The sequence below is a fragment of the Heteronotia binoei genome, chromosome 20, assembly GCF_032191835.1.
Source record: "Heteronotia binoei isolate CCM8104 ecotype False Entrance Well chromosome 20, APGP_CSIRO_Hbin_v1, whole genome shotgun sequence".
Classification (NCBI taxonomy): domain Eukaryota; kingdom Metazoa; phylum Chordata; class Lepidosauria; order Squamata; family Gekkonidae; genus Heteronotia; species Heteronotia binoei.
In genome coordinates this window covers 29,389,433-29,410,750 of record NC_083242.1, presented here as the reverse complement: position 1 = coordinate 29,410,750, position 21,318 = coordinate 29,389,433, and the positions used below count along the sequence as shown (strand labels likewise).

Below are 21,318 nucleotides of genomic sequence, written 5' to 3'. Positions count from 1 at the left end.
TTCGGTTTGCCAAACCAATACGATATTACTGTTGTTGTTCCTGGCATACGCCCTTAAGCGACTCCAACCGTAAAGGGTCTGTGGGGGTTAATTTTGTCACATGGGGAGTTTTCAGATGGAAAGTGTCCATCTTATATCAGAAGTCTTCCTATGTTTACTCACCTGCCTATGCTAACGCCAGTTTAAGAGAATTAAAGACATTTATAACTGAAATATTTTTAATACAAGTTCTGTGCATATTTTACAAATACAGATTTATTTATTTTTTTGTAACATTTATTGACAGAATTTTTAGGGGAGGGGGGGGGAATGTCGTAACAACCTGTAAACATTTTGTCGTCTACCAGCTGTAACGGTGTTCTCTCCGATTCCTGCAGTTTGATAAAGTGCTTCATCAAAACACAAAAAAACCCCCCCAAACCCATGCTCCTATTTGTGCAAAGCACCGAGAGAAGAAAACGCTAAGTTGCCAACCTTGGCTATTCCAAAATTTGCAAAAATCCAAAGAGGTTAGAACAAAACAAAAAGATAATAATACAAGAATCCGCTCCTCTGCTTTTTTTCACTTTGTGAAGGTATTGCCTGAAAAAGCAGAGGCCAGGATTTCGGCATTTGAGAATTTGCCAACGGAAAATCCTTTTTTGAGGTCAGCTTTCTCCCCTTTAAGGCAGTGGGCAACTATGAGATTACCAGGCCCTCCCTAGATCCGCTTTCTTCCAAAAGGGGGTAGATAACCACCCCCACAGCTATGGAGATGGGGCCATCATAAAAACCATTTTTCTAGCTAGTAATGTCATAAACGGGGAGAGAAGGCAGCATGGTACAGTCGGATCTTGCCAGCTCTCCGAAGCTAGCAGTAAACAACTGGCAACCCGGTACAGAACAAAGCAAGCAAAAAGAACTGTGTACTACAAAATAAAGAAATTAGGAAAAGGACTTTTCGTATTTTGTTTCTGTTTCTTCTACAAACAGCGCGTTTATATACCAAGTAGAAACGATACCCGAGTCCACGGCAGAAAAAAATCTTCAAAAAGGGTAACGATTCCGCTGACGGTGTTCACAGCAAGTCCAAACAAAGGATAGCAGATATTTCGAGTCTTCTAACGGTTTGTGCGTGGAATCCAATTCCCTTTAAAAGTCCGGCTCAAAGGTCAGAGGTTCTTCCTTTATGTGTCTGTCAACTTACGCCCATGTTTCGCACAGGAATGCTTTTTCCAGAGCCAGTCTTGTTCTGTACAAAATCAACTGACGTCGAGCAGAATATTTTACTGCGTTATCATTAAAAAGGTAGTCCCCTGTGCAAGCACCAGTCGTTTCCGACTCTGGGGTGACGTCGCATCACGATGTGTTCGCGGCAGACTTTTTGCAGGGTGGTTTGCCATTGCCTTTCCCAGTCATCTACGCTTCCCCCCCCCCTCCAGCAAGCTGGGGACTCATTTTACCAACCTTGGAAGAATGGAAGGCTGAATCAACCTCGAGCTGGCTACCTGAACCCAGCTTCTGCCGGGATCGAACTCAGGTCGTGAGCAGAGAGCTCGGACTGCAGGACTGCAATTAGCTCGCGCCTAATGATAATGCAGTAAGATATTTTGCTTGACGTCTTTGTGGAATCACGACCCCCTTTTGGGAGATTTTTCTGCCGTGGACTTGGGTATCATTTCTACTTTGTATATAAATGTGTTGTCTGTGCAAGAAATAGAAACAAAAATCCAAAAAGTCCTTTTCATAATTTACCTTGCGATGCACAGTCGTTTTAGCTTGCTTAGTTCTCAGAGACTAAGCAGAGTTGGTATTTGGATGGGAGACCACAGAGGAAGACTCTGCAGAGAAAGGCAATGGTCAGTCACCTCTGCTTCTCGCTTGCCTTGAAAGACCAACGCTGCGATCACTGCTAGTTTGCTGCAATTGGACAGCACTTGCGTGTGTGGTGTTGTACACCCAGCCTTTCTCGGGAGGTAGAAAGAATCAATGTTTTTGACCTCAGCCTTCAAACACATTTACTGGAAGCTTGTCTCACCAGGAGGCTCATTTCTTACTAGAAGAAGAAGACTGCAGATTTATACCCCGCCCTTCTCTCTGAATCAGAGTCTCGGAGTGGCTTACAATCTCCTTGTAACTTCCTCCCCCACAACAGACACCCTGTGAGGTAGGTGGGGCTGACAGATTTCTCCCAGAAGCTGCTGTTTCAAGGACAACTATGAGAGCTGTGGGTGACCCAAGGCCTTTCCAGCAGCTGCAAGGGGAGGAGTGGGGCATCAGACCCGGTTCTCCCTGATAAGTCCACACACTTAACCACTACACCAAACTGACTTTCTGCTAAGGCCCCAATCTCTCACAAATTGACGCAAACCCCACTGAACTCAGTGGGTTTTCTTCAGAATGTACGTGCGTGGCATTACAGTCCCGCAGTCCAACATTACACCAGCTTATTTGGAAATGAATCCTATCAGATTCAAAAGCACTGACTTCCCAAGGAATGGAGGTTTAAATTCCCAAATGTGCCTATATTTGCATTCTTCTCCAATTCGGACCACTTAGTCCAGCATTTAAGGCAGTAAAGTCACAGAAACCTGTTTCGTGAGCTTGTGCATAGTGCCATTAACGAGAATTGCATACCACTCTTAAGGATACATTGCCAAATGTTACATTCTCTTCACAAAAGCCCGCCAAATCTTCCTCCTTTCCCTTCTGGGCCCGTTCCTCCAAGGAGGGCCACAATTCCTTTGGGGAGCAGATAACGTGCACACAGCTCGCTCTCAAACACCTGGAACGCATGTTCTCTCGACGCACGTTCCAAGCGGAACCCCTGCCCAATTAATTGGCCGAGGTGCAGCCAACGCTGTTTGGAGCTGCGCGGGGAGAGTAACTGGTGGTAAGCTACAGCGTGCTCAGCCCAGAGGGCAACAGTGTACTAACACTGCACACAATAATCTGTGTATACTGAAGAAGCGCCCTCGAACGGCGGAGCTGCCCACGAAATGCCCTCGGAGCACAACACAAAGTCCCTTTGCTTCACCTTATGCCCAGATCCCGAGGAAATCCCAACTGCGTTGACTCCCTCTTTCTGACAAAGGGCCAGAGATTCAACAGGCGCCAACAACGTGGCAGGCTTGTTTGGCCTGGTACCAGGAGGCCACAGAGACACAACTTTAAACAGGGAAGGGGCTTTGCTATTTCCAAGCGCAAAAGAATGTATCTGCATAGCTGCAGGTGGTTGGTTTTTTCCCCTTAAACACACACATGCGAGCCCCGGTGGCTCTAGCCAAAGGAAAAAGTTAACTCGTTCTAAAAAAAAAAAACCATTATAAGAAGATGAACAAGAAGGTATTGGATTTATATCCCACCCTCCACTACGAAGAGTCTCAGAGCGGCTCACAATCTCCTTTCCCTTCCTCCCCCACAACAGACACCCTGTGAGGTGGGTGGGGCTGGAGAGGGCTCTCACAGCAGCTGCCCTTTCAAGGACAGAGTCTCCGAGCAGCCTACAATCTTTTTTACCTTCCTCCCCCACAACAGACACCCTGTGAGGTGGGTGGGGCTGAGAGGGCTCTCCCAGCAGCTGCCCTTTCAAGGACAGAGTCTCAGAGCAGCCTACAATCTCCTTTCCCTTCCTCCCCCACAGCAGACACCCTGTGAGGTGGGTGGGACTGAGAGGGCTCTCCCCAGAAGCTGCCCTTTCAAGGACAGAGAACGGCCTACAATCTCCTTTCCCTTCCTCCCCCACAACAGACACCCTGTGAGGAGGGTGGGGCTGGAGAGGACTCTCACAGCAGCTGCCCTTTCAAGGACAACCTCTGCCAGAGCTATGGCTGACCCAAGGCCATGCTAGCAGGTGCAAGTGGAGGAGTGGGGAATCAAACCCGGTTCTCCCAGATAAGAGTCCGCGCACTTAACCACTACACCAAACTGGCTCTCCAAAAATATAAAATATAAAAGCTCCAAAATATTTATTGGGTTAACCTATCGAGGAAAATAGGTGGGCAGCTGCGTTGGTCTGAAGCAGAACAAAATTTTGATTCCAGTGGCACTTTTAAGGACAACGAAGTTTTAATTCTAGGTGTTAAGCTTTCATGTGCAGGCACACTTCCTCACATATAGCACACTCACCCAGTGGGGCAACAATGTGCTAACTCTGCACATGATTATCTGTGTATTTATTGATTTATTTTATCACATTTATCTCCCACCCTCCCCTAAGGGGCTCAGGGCGGCTAACAACAGTTAAAACAACATAATGTTAAAATAAAGGTACAGTAAAATAATTACCGTATTTTTTGCACCATAAGACTCACTTTTCCCCCCCAAAAAAGTGGAGGGAAAAGTGTGTGCGTCTTAAGGAGCGAATACTGCAAAAAATTCACACAAATGCCTCTAAATTCACACAAACAGCTCTAAAAACTAGGTGCGTCTTATGCTCAGGTGCGTCTTATGGAGCGAAAAATACGGTAAATCAGTTCATACAGTTTAAACATGTAGTATAGTTTCAGGCCAAATAAGTATCCCTGGCTGACAAAGGTTGTATCCAGGGCTTTTTTTAAGCAGGAATGCACTGGAACGCAGTTCTGGCTGGATTGTACCAGGAGGTGTGGCCTAATATGCAAATGAGTTCCTGCTGGGCCTTTTCTCACAAAAAAAGCCCTTTGTGAAATGATAGTGCTGTCAGAAACCACCGGCCATCGAAATAGAGGGGCACCAAAGAAGAGGTACAAGGACTCCTTGAAGAAATCCCTTGGCACCTGTCGCATCAACCATCACCAGTGGTCTGACCTAGCCTCAGATCGCAAAGCATGGAGGCACACCATCCACCAGGCTGTCTCTTCCTTTGAGAACACACGCATAGCTGGTCTTGAGGACAAAAGGAGATTGAGGAAGAATCGCACTGCTACAGCACCAACCCCAAATCAGACTTTTCCCTGCAGCCGCTGTGGCCGGACCTGCCTGTCCCGCGTTGGTCTTGTCAGCCACCAGCGAGCCTGCAGCAGACGTGGACTATTGCACCCTTCTTAAATCTTCGTTCGCGAAGCCAAGCCGAGAGAGAGAGAGAGTGCTGTCAGGAGGTGTGGCCTAATATGCAAATGAGTTCCTACTGGCCTTTTCTACAAAAAACCCTATGTAAAACAATGGTGATATCAGGGGTGTGTGGCCTAATATGCAAATGAGTTCCTGCTGGGCTTGTTCCACAAGCAAAGCCCTGTTGTATCTAAGGAAGGGTGTGTGCACATGAAAGCTCATACTTTGAATAAAACGTCATTAAAGGTGTCTTAAAACGTCTGAAAGGCGCCGCTGGAGTCGAAGACTGTTCTCTCAAGGAAAAGGCAGGTTTGATCTGTCTACAGAGAAAAATACACTTTTTAAACATACAGGTCTATTGAGGTGGTTGGGATATGATTCCTCTTTCCTGGGGAGTTTTAGCTTATGGCCCCTAGTGGGGAAAAGAAGAAGCACCTGAACTGTTCCTGTACAATGGAACATAAAAAAATAAGAACAGCCCCGCTAGATCAGACCAGCGGTCCATCTCATCCAGCATCTTGTCTCAAATAGTGGCCACCTAGTTCGTCTGGAGGGCCAACAACAGGGCATGGAGACCAAGGCCTAATTAGAACATCAGAAGAGACCTGCTGGATCAGAGCAGTGAGGGTCCATCTAGTCCAGCCTCCTGTCTCACACAGTCGCCAATCAGTTCTTCTGGAGGGAAAACAACAGGGCATAGAGGCCTAAGCTTTCCCTGAGAAGAACATCAGAAGAGCCTGCTGGATCAGACCAGTGAGGGTCCATCTAGTCCAGCATCCTGTCTCACATAGTGGCCAACCAGTTCCTCTGAAGGGCCAACAACAGGGCATGGAGATCAATGCCTAATTAGAACATCAGAAGAGCCCTGCTGGATCAGACCAGTGAGGGTCCATCTAGTCCAGCATCCTGTCTCACATAGTGGCCAACAAGTTCCTCTGGAGGGCCAACAACAGGGCATGGAGACCAAGGCCTAATTAGAACATCAGAAGAGCCCTGCTGGATCAGACCAGTGAGGGTTCATCTAGTCCAACATCCTGTCTCACATAGTGGCCAACCAGTTCCTCTGAAGGGCCAACAGGGCATGGAGACCAATGCCTAATTAGAACATCAGAAGAGCCCTGCTGGATCAGATCAGTGAGAGTCCATCTAGTCCAGCATCCTGTCTCATACAGTCGTCAACCAGTTCTTCTGGAGGGACAACAACAGGGCATAGAGGCCAAGGCCTTCCCCTGAGAAGAACTGCAGAACAGCCCCGCTAGATCAGACCAGTGGTCCATCTAATCCAGCATCTTGTCTCACAATGTGGCCAACCAGTTCCCCTGGAGAGCCAACAACAAGGCACAGAAACCACGGCCTCTCCCTGATAAGAAGAGTACTAAGATTCACAGGTTGGCTGCCTCTGAATATGTAGGATCCATACAGTATCCATGGCCGGCAGCCACTGATAGACCTGTCCACCCCAAATCTAACCCCGTCCAGAATGCCCCTGTGCTGAGCTGGGTCATAACTCTTTTCTTCGGCTGAGCAAGCAGGGTGGGGGGAGGAGGGGGCTGCAGAAAAAGGCAGGGAAGGAAGAGGAGACAGAAGGCAGGGTCTGGAAAGAGCCCAAATCCCTGCATTCAGAAAGGGCTTCTCACCCAGAAAGGCACGGTTAATACTGGGACGGGAGACCACCAAGGAAGTCCACGTTTGGTATGCAGAGGCAGGCGGTGGCAAACCAATCACATCTATTCATCTCTTGCCCTAACCTATATAAGCCCAGGCTAGCCTGATCTTATCAGACCTCAGAAGCTAAGCCCTGGTGAGTGCTTGGATGCATGACTGCCAAGGAAGGCCAGAGCCGCTACGCAGAGGCAGTCGACAGCAAACCACCTCTGCTCCTCTCTTACCTAGGGGGGGTCGCCATAAATCAGCTGCCAACTGGAGAAGACAACTGTAGATTTATACCCCGCCCTTCTCTCTGAATCAGAGCCTCAGAACGGCTCACAATCTCCTTTATCTTTCCCCCCCACAACAGACATCCTGTGAGGTAGGCAGGGCTGAGAGAGCTCTCAAAGAAGCTGCCCTTTCAAGGACATCTGCCAGGGCTATGGCTGACCCAAGGCCATTGCAGCTGCTGCAAGTGGAGGAGTGGGGAATCAGACCCGGTTCTCCCAGATAACAAGGCAACATTGGATTTATATCCTGCCCTCCACTCTGACTCTCAGAGTCTCAGAGCAGCTCACAATCTCCTATATCTTCTCCCCCCACAACAGACACCCTGTGAGGTGGGTGGGGCTGAGAGGGCTCTCACAGCAGCTGCCCTTTCAAGGACAACCTCTGCCAGAGCTATGGCTGACCCGAGGCCATTCCAGCAGCTACAAGTTGAGGAGTGGGGAATTGAACCCGGTTCTCCCAGATAAGAGAGCTATGGCTGACCCAAGGCCATTCCAGCAGCTGCAAGTGGAGGAGTGGGGAATTGAACCCGGTTCTCCCAGATAAGAGAGCTCTGGCTGACCCAAGGCCATTCCAGCAGGTGCAAGTGGAGGAGTGGGGAATCCAACCTGGTTCTCCCAGATAAGAGAGCTCTGGCTGACCGAAGGCCATTCCAGCAGCTGCAAGTGGAGGAGTGGGGAATCAAACCCGGTTCTCCCAGAGAAGAGAGCTATGGCTGACCCAAGGCCATTCCAGCAGGTGCAAGTGGAGGAGTGGGGAATCCAACCTGGTTCTCCCAGATAAGAGAGCTCTGGCTGACCGAAGGCCATTCCAGCAGCTGCAAGTGGAGGAGTGGGGAATCAAACCCGGTTCTCCCAGAGAAGAGAGCTATGGCTGACCCAAGGCCATTCCAGCAGCTGCAAGTGGAGGAGTGGGGAATTGAACCCGGTTCTCCCAGATAAGAGAGCTATGGCTGACCAAGGCCGTTCCAGCAGGCGCAAGTGGAGGAGTGGGGAATTGAACCCAGTTCTCCCAGATAAGAGAGCTCTGGCTGACCCAAGGCCATTCCAGCAGCTGCAAGTGGAGGAGTGGGGAATCCAACCTGGTTCTCCCAGATAAGAGAGCTATGGCTGACCAAGGCCTTTCCAGCAGCTGCAAGTGGAGGAGTGGGGAATCAAACCTGGTTCTCCCAGATAAGAGAGCTATGGCTGACCAAGGCCTTTCCAGCAGCTGTAAGTGGAGGAGTGGGGAATCAAACCTGGTTCTCCCAGATAAGAGAGCTATGGCTGACCAAGGCCATTCCAGCAGCTGCAAGTGGAGGAGTGGGGAATCAAACCTGGTTCTCCCAGATAAGAGAGCTATGGCTGACCAAGGCCATTCCAGCAGCTGCAAGTGGAGGAGTGGGGAATCAAACCTGGTTCTCCCAGATAAGAGAGCTATGGCTGACCAAGGCCGTTCCAGCAGCTGCAAGTGGAGGAGTGGGGAATCAAACCTGGTTCTCCCAGATAAGAGAGCTATGGCTGACCCAAGGCCATCCCAGCAGCTGTAAGTGGGGGAGTGGGGAATGGAACCCGGTTCTCCCAGCTAAGAGAGCTGTGGCTGACCCAAGGCCATTCCAGCAGCTGCAAGTGGAGGAGTGGGGAATCCAACCTGGTTCTCCCAGATAAGAGAGCTATGGCTGACCAAGGCCGTTCCAGCAGCTGCAAGTGGAGGAGTGGGGAATCCAACCCGGTTCTCCCAGATAAGAGAGCTATGGCTGACCCAAGGCCATCCCAGCAGCTGCAAGTGGAGGAGTGGGGAATCAAACCTGGTTCTCCCAGATACGAGTTCGCGCACTTAACCACTACACCACGCTGGCTCTTGAAGGCACTTTCCACCACCAGCAGACGCAGAAAGGCCTCTCGGCTGCAGCCTTTCCAGCAATGCGCACGGCAAAAGTCCCTGGCGCCTAAATGTGTATTCAAATCATCTGATGCACACCTCCAGATGACACAGAAAACCAGCCATGTTTTGAGCACCCCGTAAAAGCCTTCGGTGAGTAGTCTGTTGGGGCCCAAGTAAGAGGGAAACAGACCCAACCAGAGTGCGCCAACGCTGCAGCTCCTACCTGCCCGCTCTTGATTCTGAGCTGGCAAGCGGTCCTGGATGTTTGGAGCCAGATTTGGCCCTTCTGTGGCTCCCCAAACGCCTTCCTCACTCCCGCTTGGCTGCTCCGGGAGACGCAAAGTTTGACAGGTCGAGCTGATGGGATCGAGGATGTTAAGCAAAAGAAAACTTGGGAGAAAGGGGTGGTCCCCAAAAAAGAATGCAAAGGAGAGAGCGAAGGGGCTTCTCTCTCTTTGTGCGGTCACATTTCCAGGCAGCCCGTCAATCACTGAGCGATTCAAAGCAGCATTAAAAAAAAATTAATAGTAAAGTACGAGGACAGCCAATGGGACGATTCCTTGGGAAAGCTGCATGTGCAAATCCCACGGGACTTTCTTCCTTTTTCTGGCTGCCGTGCCCTGCCCGTCCTAAGGCATCAACTTGGAAAGAAGATGCCCGCCTAGGGGGCGAAGGGCGCGGTTGGCGTGCTGCCAGATCCAGCGAAGAGGCAATTCAGTTTGGGCTTCAGTTCATTCCACACTTTGCTCATCTGGAACACAGAGAAGGGCAAAGGCCTCGGTCAAGAGCGGAACAGGCGTGGGGGGTGGGGTCACAATAATAACAACAAAAGTAAAGGTCACAGTAGTCCTCCTGTGCAAGCACCAGTCATGTCCGACTCTGGGGTGACGTCGCATCACGACGTTTTCACGGCAGACTTTTTATGGGGTGGTTTGCCACTGCCTTCCCCTGTCCTCTACGCTTTCCCCCCAGCAAGCTAGGTACTCATTTGACCAACCTCGGAAGGATGGAAGGCTGAGTCAACCTTTTTTTATATAGGGAGAGTTGGAAGGGACCTCCAGGGTCATCTAGTCCAACCCCCTGCACAATGCAGGAAACCCACAAACACCTCCCCCTAAATTCACAGGATCTTCATTGCTGCCAGATGGCCATCTAGCCTCTGTTTAAAAACCTCCAAGGAAGGAAAGCCCACCACCTCCCGAGGAAGACTGTTCCACTGAGGAACCACTCTAACGGTCAGGAAGTTCTTCCTAATGTTGAGCCGGAAACTCTTTTGATTTAATTTCAACCCATTGGTTCTGATCCTACCTTCTGGGGCCATAGAAAACAATTACACACCCTCCTCTATAGGACAGCCCTTCAAGGACTTGAAGATGGTGATCCTATCACCTCTCAGCCACCTCCTCTCCAGGCTAAATATGCTCAGCTCCTTCAACCTTTCCTCATAGGACTTGGTCTCCAGATCCCTCACCATCTTTGTTGCCCTCCTCTGGACCCATTTCAGCTTGTCTATATCCTTCTTAAAATGTGGTGCCCAAAACTGAACACAGTACTCCAGATGAGCCGGCTACCTGAACCAGCTTTCGCCGGGATCGAATTCAGGTTGCGAGCAGAGAGCTCGGACTGCAGTCCTGCAGCTTTACCACTCTGCGCCATGCGGTTGCACAACCAAAGCAATTGGTAAAAGGAAAAGTCCAGAAAGGGTTGGCTCAGTTTTGGGGAGGGGCTGTGGCTCAGTGGAAGAGACTCTGTTTTGCAGACAGAAGGTTCCAGGTTCAGCCATCTACCTTGCTGCCTCTAATAAAGAGCTGTTATCACTGTTACCTAATCTCCTCAATGCTTTAAACCCACTACATAATACAAACTTTTTCAAGAGCATATAATGGTTTGAGCAGACCAATCCTATATTTCTTTCTCACACACCACAAAATATCAGTCCGTTTTAGAATCTCTCTTATATAGGAAGGCACTCCCTTCAGCCTACACAGGGAGAAGAACTTTGTAGCCTTATGAATTATTTCCAGTGAATCTGATTATTTTACTCGGGCTCTTTAAGTGGCTTCTATCATCTATCATCTATTCTATCTATCATCTATTCTATCTATCTATCTATCTATCTATCTATCTATCTATCTATCTATCTATCTATCTATCTATCTATCTATCTATCTATCTATCTATCATCTATTCTATCTATCCATCTATCTATCTATCTATCTATCTATCTATCTATCTATCTATCTATCTATCTATCTATCTATCTATCTATCTATCTATCTATCATTTATTTATTTTATGATTTATATCCCGCCCTTCCCACCAAGTGGCTCAGGGCGGCTTACAGCATAAAATCCAACATAAAATTAAGTTTAGGCATTAAATACAGTTAAAACATTTAAAACATTAAAAGCAACAGAAGTCTAATAGAACCACACTTAAGTTTCTTGTGCCGGTTAGTTATAAGCCAGCCGGAAGAGGGTTGTCTTACAGGCCCTGCGAAACTGAACAAGGTCCTGCAGGGCCCTCACCTCTTCCGGCAGCTGCTTCCACCAGGAAGGGGCCATAACAGAGAAGGCCCTGTCCCTGGTAGATTTTAAGCGGGCTTCCTTTGGCCCGGGGATAACGAGGAGGTTTTGAGTTCCCGATCTCAGTACTCTCTGGGGAACATGTGGGGAGAGACGGTCCTTTTCCGGGACTGTCTGCGTTTATGACTGGTTATCCATACACTTTTGGTTGTTTGCCTTTAAGAATTTTTTTTCCCTGTTAAGACTGTATTGGAATGCTTTGGTTTTGGCTCTAAGAGCTATAAAGTTGGGTGTGAAAAATCGTTAAAAGGTTTGGAAGTTATTTGCTGCACAGTTACTTTGCTGTGCCTTGTCTCCATTGCGTTTTCCTGTTATTTTATATTGCAACCCTAGGAGAGCTGCTGCCAGTCTGAGCCGATAATACTGACTTCGATGGACCGAGGGTCTGATCCAGTATAAGGCAGCTTCACTTGTTTAGAGAAAGAATCCACAGGCGAAAATAAATTCACCGCTGGCCGAGAGGAAAGGAGGGGATACAAATATTTTGATGAGTAAAATCCCTCCACACTCCAAGAATGATTTTTTTTCAACTTCCAAGTAAATGCTTCATTCCTAGCAATCGCTTCCCTTTCTTCAAAGCTTCGGGCATGAAGCTGAGGCAAAGGGAGGGGGGGCAGGAACACATCCACAGAAAAACACCCATTCGGCTAAATTTGGTGTATGAGTAAACTCTACCTGGAAAGGAACGCCCTGAGGGCAATTCTGACATTTCGGCTTATCCAGTAACAAAAAAATGAATAAATAAAAGAACACCTCACCCTGGAAACACACCAATGGTGAGCACATCCAGGCATAAAAGCCAAAAGGAAGCAGAGAGTGAGTATAAATGGGCAGTCTTCACAGTGGAGGACGGTAAGCAGTGGGGTGCCGCAGGGCTCGGTACTGGGTCCCATGCTCTTTAACTTGTTCATTAATGATCTGGAGTTGGGAGTAAGCAATGAAGTGGCCAAGTTTGCAGATGACACTAAATTGTTCAGGGTGGTGAGAAGCAGAGAGGATTGTGAGGCATCCAACGGGATCTGTTGAGGCTGGGTGAGTGGGCGTCAACGTGGCAGATGAGGTTCAATATGGCCAAGTGCAAAGTAATGCACATTGGGGCCAAGAATCCCAGCTACAAATACAAGTTGATGGGGTGTGAACTGGCAGAGACTGACGAAGAGAGAGATCTTGGGGTCGTGGTAGAGAACTCACTGAAAATGTCAAGACAGTGTGCGACTGCAATAAAAAAGGCCAACGCCATGCTGGGAATTATTAGGAAGGGAATTGAAAACAAATCAGCCAGTATCATAATGCCCCTGTATAAATCAATGGTGCAATTGATGGTACAATTCTGGTCACCGCACCTCAAAAAGGATATTATAGCATTAGGAAAAGTGCAGAAAAGGGCAACTAGAATGATTAAAGGTTTGGAACACTTTCCCTGTGAAGAAAGGTTAAAACACTTGGGGCTCTTTAGCTTAGAGAAACGTCGACTGCGGGGTGACATGATAGAGGTTTACAAGATTATGCATGGGATGGAGAAAGTAGAGAAAGAAGTACTTTTCTCCCTTTCTCACCATACAAGAACTCGTGGGCATTCAATGAAATTGCTGAGCAGTCAGGTTAAAACGGATAAAAGGAGGTACTTCTTCACCCAAAGGGTGATTAACATGAGGAATTCACTGCCACAGCAGGTGGTGATGGCTACAAGCATAGCCAGCTTTAAGAGGGGATTGGATAAAAATATGGAGCAGAGGTCCATCAGTGGCTATTAGCCACAGTATGTATATATATGTGTGACTCAGAGTGTTGGACTGGATGGGCCATTGGCCTGATCCAACATGGCTTCTCTTATGTTCTTAAAGGATAGAAATAGCTAGAGAGATAAATAGGGCTGCCATCTACACGTTGGCAAATTCCTGGAGACTTGGAAGGGGTAGAGCAGGGGTGTCAAACATGCCACTCTGGGGCTGAATCAGGCCCCCAGAGGGCTCCTATCAGGCCCCCCGAGCAACTGGCTGTCATCTGCTTCCTTCTCCCTCTCTCTTGCTCCCTTCTGCATCACAGGTTGCTTTGACAGACTCTCTCAATCGCACAGCAGAGCTACTGATCCAACCCTCTCTTCCTCCTATTGGCTGAGGCTCCATCCCCTCCTGGTCTTCTGGGGGAGGAAGGAAAGAGCCAGAGCTTTCTTAGCCCAGTTCTCTGGATCACATAGGATAGATTCAAAGAAAGCACCTTTAAGACCGAGTGCTAATGTGTTAAAGGTGTTTTATTTTAAGGGCTTTTTTAAAAAAAAAACCCTTTAATTGTGTTTGTAAAGTTTATATCTCTGGAACCTAATCTTGAATAGGAACACACACAGCCCGGCCCGACAAGGTTTCATTTATGTCAGATCCGGCCCTCATAACAAATGAGTTTGACACCCCTGGGGTAGTCTGGGGAAGACATAGTTTGAGGAGGGGAGAGACTTTAGTGGGTTTATGATGCCACAGGCTCCACCCTCTGAAGCAGCCATTTTCTCCAGAGGAACTGTCGTCTGGAGATCAGCTGCAGAGCACCTTAAAGACAAACAAAATTTGTGGCTGGGCAGGAGCTTTTGTGAGTCTCTGCTCACTTCTTCAGATACTCTTGCTCCTTTCTATGGCTACAGACAGATTAAGACGGCCTCCCATCTCCCAGATCGGCTGTAATCCCAGGAGATTCACAGACTCCACTTGGAGGCGGACAACATTAGCTGATGAACTGTGCGTCCGACACGACGAGGGGGCCACGCAAACGGCACACCCACCTCCTTGTGGCCTTGGATCTGGGAGTTGACAAAAGCGCCCAGGATGTGAGAGGTGACCGGCAGGTAGATGTGGATCAGCTGGGTCTCTTGGTGCAGGCAGTACAGGGAGAAGTAATTCCGCAGCTCCATTGTCAGGATGGCGTTCTCTTGCTGCGAGAAGAGTTAAAACACGAAGGGGTTAACCCTAGAGGGGGGCGCTTGGAAAAGGACAAGATGGGAAAGTAGAGAGCGAGACTGCTAACCTGCGGTGTGGCTACATTTCTGGGATACAAACATCCAACAAGAACTGAAGCCCTTTTGAAAATTATTCTTAATTACCCCAAAGAAGAAAGAAAGAAAGAAAGAAAGAAAGAAAGAAAGAAAGAAAGAAAGAAAGAAAGAAAGAAAGAAAGAAAGAGAGAGAGAAAGAAAGAAAGAGAGAGAGAGAGAGAGAGAAAGAAAGAGAGAGAGAGAGAAAGAAAAAGAGAGAGAGAAAGAGAGAGAGAGAGAGAAAGAGAGAGAGAAAGAGAGAGAGAGAGAGAAAGAGAGAGAGAAAGAAAGAAAGAGAAAGAGAGAGAGAGAGAGAAAGAAAGAAAGAGAGAGAGAAAGAGAGAGAGAGAAAGAGAAAGAAAGAAAGAAAGAAAGAGAAAAAGAAAGAAAGAAAGAAAGAAAGAAAGAAAGAAAGAAAGAAAGAAAGAAAGAAAGAAAGAAAGAAAGAAAGAAAGAAAGAAAGAAAGAAAGAAAGAAAGAAAGATCTATCTGAAGAGCCCTTCTGGATAAACTAGTGGTACATCTAGTTCAGCATCCTAGAAGAAGAAGTAGAACAAGAAGACAATGACCACAGATTTATACCCTGCCCTTCTCTCCATGAGGTGGGTGGGGCTGAGAGAGCTCTCCCAGAAGCTGCCCTTTCAAGGACAACTCCTACGAGAGCTATGGCTGACCCAAGGCCAATTTGGGGAGAGGGAGAAAAAGTTCTCTTTGCCAACACTCTGCACCTCATGCATAGTTTTATAAGCCTCTACCATGTCCCTCCTTAGTTGTCTCATTTTCTAAACTGAAAAGTCCCAGACTTTCCTCATAGGGAAGGGGCTCCAACCCCCTAATCGTCTTGGTGACCTCCTCCAGCCGTCAGGGCAGGTCTACAAAGAAGCATCAATAAAAAGTTTGTCTATTAAAAAATTAGTCCATGCACAGTTGTCATCTTCTCCTTCTCCTTCCTTGGAGGTTTTTAAGCAGAGGCTAGATGGCCACCTGACAGCAATGAAGATCCTGTGAATTTAGGGGGAGAGGTTTGTGAGTTTAGAGCAGTTCCTCAGTGGAACAGGCTTCCTCAGGAGGTGGTGGGTTCTCCTTCCTTGGAGGTCTTTCAACAGAGGCTAGATGGCCATCTGACAGCAATGAAGATCCTGTGAATTTAGGGGGAGGGATTTGTGAGTGTTAGAGCGGTTCCTCAGTGGAACAGGCTTCCTTGGGAGGTGGTGGGCTCTCCTTCCTTGGAGGTTTTTAAGCAGAGGCTAGATGGCCATCTGACAGCAATGAAGATCTTGTGAATTTAGGGGGAGGGGTTTGTGAGTTTAGAGTGGTTCCTCGGTGGAGCAGGCTTCCTCGGGAGGTGGTGGGCTCTCCTTCCTTGGAGGTTTTTCAACAGAGGCTAGATGGCCATCTGACAGCAATTTAGATCCTGTGAATTTAGGGGGAGGGATTTGTGAGTTTAGAGCAGTTCCTCAGTGGAACAGGCTTCCTCAGGAGGTGGTGGGTTATCCTTCCTTGGAGGTTTTTCAACAGAGGCTAGATGGCCATCTGACAGCAATGAAGATCCTGTGAATTTAGGGGGAGGGGTTTGTGAGTTTAGAGCGGTTCCTCAGTGGAACAGGCTTCCTCCTTGGGAGGTGGTGGGCTCTCCTTCCTTTGAGGTTTTTTAACAGAGGCTAGAGGGCCATCTGACAGCAATGAAGATCCTGTGAATTTAGGGGGAGATGTTTGTGAGTTTCCTACATTGTGCAAGGGGTTGGACTAGAAGACCCTAGAGGTCCCTTCCAACTCTATGATTCTATGATTCTTTGATCTATATGCTGTCTGTTCAAACACCTATAAAGATCTAAGGTCTTCAGTACACTGGATTATGGGAGGTGGGCAGTTATCCTTCCAGTGTTGTAATGAGTCTTTTTGCAAAGGTCAGGCCCCAGAGGTTTATCTTCATTGTCTGTCAGTCAGTCTCTAGGATACAGGCAAACAGTTTAAAAGAACATAAGCATCCTCAAACATCAACAAATCTTCTAAGAAGATGAAGAAGATATTGGATTTATATCCCGCCCTTCACTCCAAATCTCAGAGTGGCTCACAATCTCCTTTACCTCCCTCCGCCATAACAGGCACCCTATGAGGTGGCTGGGGCTGAGAGAGCTCTCCCAGAAGCTGCCCTTTCAAGAACAGAGTCTCAGAGCAGCCTACAATCTCCTATATCTTCCCCTCCCCACAGAGACACCCTGTGAGGTGGGTGGGGTTGAGAGGACTCTCCCAGCAGCTGCCCTTTCAAGGACAGAGTCTCAGAGCGGCCTGCAATCTCCTTTCCCTTCCTCTCCCCACAACAGACACCCTGTGAGGTGGGTGGGGCTGGAGAGGGCTCTCACAGCAGCTGCCCTTTCAAGGACAACCTCTGCCAGAGCTCTGGCTGACCCAAGACCATGCCAGCAGGTGCAAGTGGAGGAGTGGGGAATCAAATCCGGTTCTCTCAGATAAGAGTCCGCACACTTAACCCCTACACCAAACTAAATTGATATGAGTAATTATGTCCTCCTCCAAAGACAGAATAACTGGGCAGGGATCCTGGAGGTTTTTGCCATCTTCTGGGCATGGAGCCGGGGTCACTGGGGACGTATGTGTGAGGGGGAGATATTTGTAAAGTTCCTGCATTGTGCAGGGGGTTGGACTAGGTGACCCTAGAGGTCCCTTCCAGCTCTAGGAGTCTATTATTCTATTAGAGTTCTTGGGATGCCAGAATTCTGTGCTTTTGGGGTCTCAAATTCCAGAATGGCCTCCAGCCCTGGGACATCCGCAGATAGCAAGCACCAACCCGCCCAGTACCTCCACGATTCGAGACTCCAGCTGCTCCACGGTCTCCGGCTCCTTGTTCTGGACAGCAGCGGACATCATCTGCCGCTTCATCAGACTGTACTTGTGCAAGGCCCTTTGGTGCTTGTGCAAGACGCCCTTCTCGTGCCTCTCGCACAAGTCCTGGTGTGGCAAAGAAGGCAAAAGGGGGCAGCGTTACCTGGTCCTCACCCCAGGCTTCTGCGTGCGGAGGCAGAGGGGTAAAGAGGAAACACGTACAAGCAGGGCAAATCAACTTTAGGAATTTCAACTTTATTTTTAAGGCTTCTAGTCCTGGGGCGACCAAATTGCAGCTCGGGAGCATTTCTCTGTTTAAATCACTTCTCCACCCCAAGCCAGCCAGTAGCTTGGAAAATGCATATAAAGTTAAAGTTGTTTTATTTCCACCTCTCTCTCCCCATCTATCTATCTCCCTCCCTCCCTCCCTCCCTCCCTTCCTTCCTTCCTTCCTTCCTTCCTTCCTTCCTTCCTTCCTTCCTTCTTCCTTCCTTTCTTCCTTCCTTCCTTCCTTCCTTCCTTCCTTCCTTCCTTCCTTCCTTCCCTCCCTCCCTCCCTTCCTTCCTTCCTTCCTTCCTTCCTTCCTTCCTTCCCTCCCTCCCTTACCTTCCTTCCTGCTCTCAAAACATCTGACATTTATTCTATGTCCCTCTTATGTTAAGTACGGTAAGTTTGGCCACCCCTGTTCTAGTCCTTAAGACCGTAAAATATTGGTGAGCCCATATCTAGTCAAAGCTCACAGTCAAGGTGAACAGGGCAGTGCAGCTTGGACACCTTGGGTTTGGGTCATGTGGCTCTTTCACACATATTGTCCGGCTCTCAAAGCCCGCACCGCCCCATCGGCCAGCTTGGAGGAGCATTCCTCTCTTTAAATCACCTCTCCAAGCCAAGCCAATTAGTAGTTTGAAGAATGCATATAAAGTTAAAGTTGCTTTATTTCCACCTCCCCCTCCACTCCCCCCTCCCCATCTATTTGCCTCCCTCCCTTCCCTTCCTTCCCTTCCCCTGCCTCCCCCCTTCCTTCCTCCCTCCCTTCCCCTTCCCCTCCTTCCCTTCCCTCCCCGCCTCCCTCCCTCCCTCCCTCCCTCCCTCCCTCCCTCCCTCCCTTCCTTCCTTCCTTCCTTCCTTCCTTCCTTCCTTCCTTCCTTCCTTCCTTCCTTCCTTCCTTCCTTCCTTCCTTCCTTCCTTCCCTTCCTTCCTCTTCCTTCCTTCCTTCATGTCTTTCAGCTCTCAAAACATCTGACATTTATTCTATGTGGCTCTTACATTAAGCAAGTATGACCATCCCTGCTCTAAAGGTAGCCACAGCCCTCAGACCTTAGCAAGGTTGTTAATGATGGACCATTTGGAGAACATTACACCCCAGAGCGGGGGATTCGAAGCTGGTTCTCCCAAGTCGAGTCCAGCACTCTGTGACCCCACACTGGCTCTCCAACTCTATGGACATATGCATCAGGTAACTGGTTTTGATGGCATAATTTCGGACCACCTTGAGACACGCCCCCCCCCCCCCCCCCCCCGCCTGCCCCAGCACAGCCTGAGAAAGGTACAACTTGCCCTTCACTCTCGTCAGTTACATGGGGTCCCTGCCCTGTTTTGCCTGGGGCAACTCCCTCCATTGGAGCAGTCCCCAACCTTTTTGGCACCAGGGACTGGTTTTGTGGAAGACAATTTTTCCACGGACCATGGAGGTGGGGGGGCACGGTTTCAGGATGATACAATAGTGCACTTAATTTTGGTGCGGCGGTTAAATGTGCAAACTCTTATCAGGTTTGCTTCCCCACTCCTCCACTGGCAGCTGCTGGAATGGCCTCGGCTCAGCTATAGCTCTTGCGGAGCTGTCCTTGAAAGGGTAGCTTCTGGGAGAGCTCTCTCAGCCCCACACACCCTCGCAGGGTGGTCTGTTTTGGGGGAGGAAGGTAAAGGAGATTGTAAGCCCACTCTGAGACTCTGTCCTTGAAAGGGCAGTCTGCTGTGAGAGCCCTCTCCAGCCCCACCCACCACACAGGGTGTCTGTTGTGGGGAGGAAGGGGAAAGGAGATTGTAGGCCGCTCTGAGACTCTGTCCTTAAAAGGGGCAGCTGCTGTGAGAGCCCTCTCCAGCCCCACCCACCACACAGGGTGTCTGTTGTGGGGGAGGAAGGGAAAGGAGATTGTAGGCCGCTCTAAGACTCTGTCCTTGAAAGGGCAGCTGCTGTGAGAGCCCTCTCAGCCCCACCCACTTCATAGAGAGTCTGTTGTGGCGGGGGAGGAAGGGAAAGGAGATTGTAGGCTGCTCTGAGACTCTGTCCTTGAAAGGGCAGCTGTTGTGAGAGTCCTCTCAGCCCCACCCACCTCACAGAGTGTCTGTTGTGGGGGAGGAAGGGAAAGGAGATTGTAGGCCGCTCTGAGGCTCTGTCCTAGAAAGGGCAGCTTCTGTGAGAGCCCTCTCAGCCCCACCCACCTCACAGAGTGTCTGTTGTGGGGGAGGAAGGGAAAGGAGATTGTGAGCCGCTCTGACACTCTGTCCTTGAAAGAGCAGCTGCTGTGAGAGCCCTCTCCAGCCCCACCCACCTCACAGGGTGTCTGTTGTGGGGGGAGGAAGAGAAAGGAGATTGTAGGCGGCTCTGAGACTCTGTCCCTTGAAAGGGCAGCTGCTGGAGAGCCCTCTCAGCCCCACCCACCTTACAGGATGTCTGTTGTGGGGGAGGAAGATAAAGGAGAGTGAGAGCCCTCTGAGATTCAGAGTGGAGGGCGGGATATAAATCCAATGTCTTCTACTTATTCTTATTATTACTACATTGTAATATATAATGATATAAATTATACAACTCCGGGCCCAGTTGCTAACAGGTCATGGACGGGTACTGGCCCACGGCTCGGGGGTTGGGGACCCCTGCTTCAATGGGGGCACACAGGGCTTTTTTTTTGAGCAGGAACACAGAGGAATGCAGTTCCGGCTGGCTTGGTATCAGGGGGGTGTGGTCTACTATGCAAATAAGCTCTGCTGGGTTTTCCCCTACCAAAAAAGCCCTCTGTGAAACAATGGTGATGTCCGGGGGTTGTGCCTAATATGCAAATGAGTTCCTGCTGGGCTGCTTCTTAAAAAAAATAAACCCTGGGTGCGGCACGAGCTATTTCTAAGCACTTTGCTCACACCCTGGCTGGCAGACAAGTGAACTCACTTTATAGGACTGCAGGCAAGTCCAGGAAAAGGTTCAGCTTCTCGACCACGTCGTTCTCTTCCTGTTTACCCTAAAAAAGCAGAAGGACAAATGAAAGGGAAGCGAAGGAGCGAAACCAGACCACCACAGCGAAAGAGCAGTTTCACGAAAGCAGCTCGGTCCGACTCTCCGCGGACAGCCGCCGGAGCACTCTGAGGTTCACCACTTCAGAGCCCAGATTCCTGGCGCGAACCAGGCTGGGGGAGATGGACGCCGCTCCAAGGCCCACCTGCGTCAAGATCAAGGAGACACACACGAGGCCCCCATGGGAGGCTCACCTGTTGGACTGCTTTGTCCGCGAGCAGCGCAAATTCCACGGAGAGGCCTTTCAGGGCCTGCTTCAGGTTCCCCCAAGCGCTGCTGTTCAGAGCGGCCCAGGAAGGAAGTGGCGTCGTGTCTGAGCCCAGAGCACTATGGGAAGAAAAACACCTTCTGTTGGGATCCAGGAATGAGCTTATCCCAAAACCCACAGATGGTCCCTCGTATGTTGTTTAGACCAAAAGTGTCAAAGTTATGAGGGCCAGATCTGACATAAATGAGACCTTGTCGGGCTGGGCTGTGGATGTCATAAAATGTAGCGTGAGGTAGCAGAGATAGACAAACATAACGAAATACTTTTAAAAAAAAAACCAAACCCTTAAAATAAAACATGCTTAACAGATTAGCACTCTTGCAATATTGTGGTCAGGATCAAAGCAAGCTCTCCTTCCCCTCCCCTTCCTCTCCAAGGGAGGAGCCTCAGCCAATGGAGAAAATAGAGGCTTTGCTCTGTGGCTCCTGTGCAATTGAGAAATCTTGGCAAAGCACGTTGTGACACAGAAAGAAGCAGGAGAGAGGGAGAAGGAAGCAGACTTGCTCGTGGG

General features: G+C 49.2%; 1 protein-coding gene across 1 annotated transcript in view; it reads right to left on the bottom strand.

Annotated features, from left to right (window-relative positions):
* Positions 1-9,416: 9,416 nt before the first annotated feature.
* SNX8 (sorting nexin 8) overlaps positions 9,417-21,318 on the bottom strand; it is a 76,614-nt gene continuing 64,712 nt past the window's right edge. Inside the window, 6 exon segments of the mRNA XM_060260586.1 lie at positions 9,417-9,559; positions 14,164-14,313; positions 17,230-17,379; positions 20,417-20,431; positions 20,433-20,486; positions 20,734-20,866. Coding sequence (XP_060116569.1) covers positions 9,470-9,559; positions 14,164-14,313; positions 17,230-17,379; positions 20,417-20,431; positions 20,433-20,486; positions 20,734-20,866 — 592 coding nt within the window. The 3' untranslated portion in view covers positions 9,417-9,469.